We start from the raw sequence: 6,554 nt of genomic DNA on the forward strand, positions 1-6,554 counted from the left end.
GCTGATTTGCTGTTCAAGAAACATCTTTTTTTTTTTTTATTACTATCAATATTTAAAACAGTTTAGTACTTTTTTCACAGGATTCTTTGATGAATAGAAAGATCCAAATATCAGCATTTATCTGAAATAAAAAGCTTTTGTAGCATTATACACTATACCATTCAAAAGCTTGGAGTCAGTATGATTTTGTTTTGGGAAAGAAATTATAGAAATTAATACTTTTACTTAGCAAGAATGCTTTAAATTGATCAAAAGTGATGATAAAGACATTTATAATGTTACAAAAGATTTATATTTCAGATAAATGCTGTTCTTCTGAACTTCCCGTTCTTTAAAGAAACATGAAAAAGTATTACACAGCTGTTTTTAACAAAATAATAATAATAATAATAATAATAATAATAATAATAATAATAATAATAATAAAAAGGAATAAATTACTTTTTAAAATATATTCAAATGCTTGGTGAACAAAAGAGACGTCTTTAAAAAAACTAATTAAAATTTCTGTTTTACTAACTTAAGAACTTCAATAGGGCATAATAACATTTAAAATTTGTATTAAAGTTTATAAATTTGTTTTACATCTAATATTTATATTTGATTTATTTCAGTTCAATTAATGGTTTTAGTCATAGTTTTAGTTAAAGTAGTTGTTTTAAACCTTTTAAACAACTTGAAAAGGAATATTCTTTTTATGTGTAAATTTGACCTTAACTTACTTTTTTATTTAATGTTTATAGTTAATTTCATTATTAACAAAATCTATTTTCAGTAGCTTTAATCAACAAAAACAAAACTGCAAAGTATATAATACAGGACGCCAACAACTAAACATAACACGAACAGAGCATATGTGACCCTGGACAACAAAAGCAGTCATAAGTCAGTTTTTTGAAGCAGAAAAAAATTGCTTTCTAATTGATGTTTGATTTGTTAGGATAGGACAATATTTGGCCGAGATGCAACAATTTGAAAATTTGGAAACTAATCAAATGATTGAGAAAATCACCTTTAAAGCTCTCCAAAGTTCTTGGCAATGCATATTACTAATCCAAAATTATATTTTGATATATTTACAGTAGAAAGTTTACAAAATATCTTCATGGAACATGATCTTTATTTAATACCCTAATAATATTTGGCATCATAAATACATGTTTTTGGCTATTTCTACAAATGTGACCAGTGTCACATATACAAAATGCAATATGCAAATGCATCTCAACTCATCCTAATAAACCATTTATCTCTCTCTCTCTCTCTGTTTTCAGGCGGTTACCCTGTATGCACTTGTTCCATCAAGCATGTGTGGACCAGTGGTTGGCCACCAGTAGGAAGTGTCCCATCTGCAGAGTGGACATCCAAACACAGCTCACCCCCGAGAGCTGAAACTCACACACAGGAGCGAAATAACACGCATTAACGAATAACTCACACACACATGCTCTTATTCGCTCTTATACATCCACATGCACTGTATATTACCTACACACGTGTATGATGAGCCATCCGACAAAAACTAAACACACACTCACACGCTTTACTGAGCCAATGACTATAACTGACACTACACACTCACTCACACACACTTACACACACACACACACACACACACACACACATGCTGGTAGAAACTAAAGGGTCTGTCGCAAGAAGTGATTCTGTCCGTAGGGAACTGGTGTGTGTCCGTAGCATATGTGTGTGTATTTGTGCAATTCCTTAAGCCATGAACTTTACTAAAGACCCTCAGCTTGCATACAATACACACACACACACTTACACACGGCTTATAATATATACACGATGGCGGATAAGACACTGTCAAATCTAGCTGCTGGAGTGTGTGTGTGTGTGTGTGTCTGTGGGTGTCCATGTATTTCTGATCTGCAATACTGCTTTAGTCTTACACACTGGAGCTCCTTCAGCTTGCGTGTGTGCGTTTGTGCGCTTGTTCACCATTTTGGTGAGCGTATGTGTGTTAATATTTTCATGGGTTAGCGGTGCACGACGGTGCATGTAGAGAAGCCAAAAAAGAACACGCAACAACAACGAAAAACAAACAAACAGCAACTCATTTCTGAGACCGCAGGAGGAGAGCTGTTGTCTTACAAAAAAAAAACTCTAAGTAGGCGGAGAATGTCGTGATTGGTGGATTCGTGTAGATAGGCGCAGTAGTAGTTGCATGCATCTGTGCTTGGGTTGTTGTTTCAAGGTACACCTGAAAGTGTGTGTTTGTACGCGTGTGTGCGCGCGAATGCATGGATGTGTATTAGCTCCTTTAAGCTGTGACGATCCATAACATTATCAGACTCATGTAGCGAGTGTGTGCGCGTGCGTGCGTGTGTGTGCGCGCATGAGAGAGACCCTGCCATGTCCTTTGACCCTAAATGCCTACTGAAAAAAGCACATGTGAGCATAGCTGAAGTGCCCGGCCTCACTCTGGTGCTGCGCTGCCATGGTTACTGTATTTATTATTGGTATTTAAAACACATGCGGTGTTTGGAGGGGGGCGGGGCTTGTGCGTGTCCAACCGTGTTCTTGTGTGACAGGTCTCCCCTCGTGGTTGCTATGCTGGTTGCTATGCTGTATTGCTAGAACTACAATGTAGAATGTCGTGTGATAGAGGACCATCCGCCAACAGCACACAACAGGCGGGTCGAGAACTTTTGTGCGTTTGGCCTGAAACATACGCAGGTGGTTTTATGCTTTTCAACTCAAATGTCGAGAATCTTGCTGAGCAAGTTCAAGTTAGCTAATATGTTGACATGTTTACAGCTAGCTACACAAACAATAGCACATCCGGTTTCACGGCGCAGGCATTTGAACACGTCTGGCGCCCCCTTGAGCACTGAGGTAAAAATGCACATTATGCAATGCGTATGTTTCTGGCCTAATTCTGGTTTAATTTTGCTTGTTTCCCTCACTGTCTGTCTACATACGGTTAAAGTCAAACGTTTACAGAATGTGCAAAATGTTAATTATTTTACCAAAATAAGAGGGATCATACAAAATGCATGTTATTTTTTTATTTAGTACTGACCTGAATAAAATATTTCACATATATGCATGTTTGCATATAGTCCACAAGAGAAAATAATAGTTGAATTTATAAAAATGACCCTGTTCAAAAGTTTACATGCACTTGATTCTTAATACTGTGTTGTTACCTAAGTTCCAGATTCTTTGGTTTTTCAGCATTTGTGTGTATTTGAACCCTTTCCAGCAATGACTGAATGATTTTGGGATCCATCTTTTCACACTGAGAACAAATGAAAATGGAAGGAGGATGTGTACATTTTTCTTATTTTACCCAAATATCATATTTTTTTCATTTAGTACTACCCTTCAGAAGCTAATGAAGATACTGACATGTTCCCCAGAAGAACATAAGTTACATTTACCCTGATCTTCAAATTCAAAAAGGTTTTAATGCAGTTTTTCCCTTCTGAAGCATCAATGAGCGTTTGGAAAGATGGATCTCAAAATCATAGTCTTTGTTGGAAAGGGTTCAAATAGACAAAAATGCTGAAAAACCAAATAATCTGTGGGACCTGAAGGATTTTTCTGAAAAACAGCAGGCAGTTTAACTGTTTAGGGTAAGCAAGGGACTCATGAACAACTATCACTAAACAAAAAACAAACACAGCTGTGGATCATTCAGGTAACAACACAGTATTAAGAATCAAGTGTATGTAAACTTTTGAACAGGGTCATTTTTCACATCTTGTGGAATATATGTAAACCTCTTATATGTGAAATATCTTTTTCAGGTCAGTACTAAATAAAAAATAACATGCATTTTGTAAAATCCCTCTTATTTTGGTAAAACAATTAACATTTTGCAGGTTCTACAAGTTGTATGTAAACTTTTGACTGTATGTAGTTAACTATGGAAGCTTGTTTCCACTGCGGGATAATAAATAAAAATAGTAATTGCGACTTTTTATCTCATAATTCAGATTAATTTTTTTTTACACAACTCAAATTTACAAATTTAGAATTGCGAAAAAATCACACTTGCAGGAAATAATTAAAATTGAGAGATAAAAGGCACAATTACTTGTTTTACTTGTTTATTCCTTGCACATAAAGAGATATGTAAACTCAGAATTGTGATATATAATCTCAGAATTGCGAGGAAAAAAACATACATTTATGATTGTGCCCGCATTCTCCACCATTTTTTGAATGGTTTAATTTTGCTTAGTTTGATCTAAAAGTCAATTTCAGTTTAAAAACGCTGTATTGGCTTTAGCCAATGAGCTGTGTTTTTGCCTGCGCATTGGCTCCTCCCCCCAGCGTCTGTGTGCTGATTGGCGGATGCTGGCTCATGTTGATCGTTTACACAGGGTTATGTCCGTTGAAATGCCTTAAGTATTTAACAATCATAATTTATTACTAACTGTAGATATCGTGGGTACGTATTTAATTTTGTATAGTTTTTTTTTTTTTTTTTGCAATGGAATCATATTTTATTTATTTAGAAATAACACAAAAATGATTAAAACTCTTACCTCATGTTTGAGTTGGTTTGCGGGAATGCTTCGCATGCGGTTGGTCGTGTTCGTGCGTGTTTTCTCCCTTTGGTGCTGTGACCTTACTGGCATTCCGCTTGCTGATTGGTCAGACGCGGCAGCGGAGTGGGAGTATTATGGGTTTCGATTCGCTGTCCTGTTTGCACTCTTAGTTTTCCAAGGCCACCCTCTCACTGGCATCATTTTTTAACCACTCTGGCGACCTTTGCAACACAATCTTTCTCTCTTTCTCTTTCTCTACTCCTCTCTCTGGAAGTCTTTCTTACATTGTTAATGTTTACATGATCTCTTGTCTTTCTCTGTTTTGTTTCTGTTAATGTTTACATCCTCTACTTGCTTTCTTTTTATTTTCTCACGCTTTCTTTTTTATTCCTTTAACAGTCTTAAATTGTTAATGTTTACACTTTTGCTTTCTAAGGGTGTGTTTGAAATCTAGTGATCCTCCGTAAATGGGTAGTTACCTTTTAAGGCAGCATACTAACTAAAAATAAACATTTAAAGTGACTGATTTCAAACAAACTACATAGATGGCAACAAAGTGCACAATAAATCTGACTCGGAATTTAAGATGCACTAAAAAAATGGGTGTAGAAATAATTTTCACTCAGAAATTGCTAGTAATTTTACAATTACAAAGAAAAAGCAAGTTGCACATTGAATTAAACATGAAATATATAAGGAAAAAACATAAATCTGTATTATTCACAGCTTAATATGTAGGATGCATGCATATTTGTTAAAATAGTCCATTGTTAATTGCATGGAACTATTTTTATCAGTATATTTGGGTACTGAATGTATTATAGTTAATATTTTGCCCGCATTCTCCACCAATTGTTGTGACAGAGCTTGTTGCAATGCATTCTGCGATTGACTTCTCTGTTAAACATGCATGTAATCTGTCTATTCTAAATAGGAGGCTCACTAGATTTTGGAACTAGCCTGCTTTTTTCTCAATTTCTCATTCCTTGTGCCTATTTCTGTTTTATGCTCACTCTTTGTTATTGTCAGTCAGCGCTTTTCAGCGTCTCCAGGGCGTATGAATCCTCTTTCGTCCTAGTTTATGTTGCCAGTCTCTTTCTCTGTCTCTTTCTCTCTCTTTCTACCTGTCTCATGGCAGGGTCAGGACTAACAGAGTATGATAAAGCACAAACAGATTTAAAATGCATGTTTTTCTCAGGTTTGAATATATACATGACTAAATAGAAATATACAGCTACATAGATAAAAATAAAAAGACTAGTGCAGATGTTCTACTAATGATATTAGAGGATTGATTTTTTGCTGCTGCTTGCATTTGAAAAACAAACAAAACCAACAAAAAAAAGAAGACGTTAATAATAATGTTGTCCTAAAAGTGCCAGTGACAGGGGTGCCGCGTGCTGTGGGTGTTTTTTCACTAGCGGATTTTCTAGCAGAATATAGACTATTTATCATTCATATTAAAGCAATAGCGCCTCCTGCTGGTGTGACTGCTAGTACGTAACTGGTCGAGTAAAAAAGTCTGTGTAAAATGTTAGAATTCTCTTTTGGTGGAATTTTTGTACCTTATTTATTACTACTACTAATGATGAATTTAAAAGTGGCATCGCTAAAATGTTTTTGGTTTTCGTTTCGTTTTCATTTTGTTTAATTTCGAAGCTTGTACATTATCCTTTTTGTATGTGCTCATTTTGTAATAAAAATGTTGAAATGCTTAAACGCCTGTTTTTTGTCGTGCATTTTCACAAGCACTTGTTTCTATATCAAACATTATACGTGACCCTGGACCACAAAACATAACCTGAAAGCTGAATAAATAAGCTTTCCATTTATGTATGGTTTGTGCCGAGATACAACTATTTGAAAATCTGGAATCTGAGGGTGAAAAAACTAAATATTAAGAAAATTGCCTTTAAAGTTCTTAGAAATGCATATTACTAATAAAAAAAGTATGGTTTGATATATTTACGGTAGGAAGTTCACAAAATATTTTCATGAAACATGATCTTTACTTAATATCCTAATGATTTTTTG

At 35.0% G+C, this 6,554-nt stretch overlaps 1 protein-coding gene across 1 annotated transcript in view; it reads left to right on the forward strand.

Annotated features, from left to right (window-relative positions):
• The window catches only part of ark2ca (arkadia (RNF111) C-terminal like ring finger ubiquitin ligase 2Ca), a 29,733-nt gene extending 23,494 nt beyond the window's left edge, over positions 1-6,239 (forward strand). The window contains exon 8 of the mRNA XM_073824646.1: positions 1,275-6,239. Within this exon, the coding sequence (XP_073680747.1) occupies positions 1,275-1,392 (118 nt within the window). The 3' untranslated portion in view covers positions 1,393-6,239. The remainder of the gene's footprint in view (positions 1-1,274) is intronic.
• The last annotated feature ends 315 nt before the right edge of the window (positions 6,240-6,554 follow it).

This window comes from Garra rufa, chromosome 19 (assembly GCF_049309525.1).
Source record: "Garra rufa chromosome 19, GarRuf1.0, whole genome shotgun sequence".
Taxonomy (NCBI): Eukaryota; Metazoa; Chordata; class Actinopteri; order Cypriniformes; family Cyprinidae; genus Garra; species Garra rufa.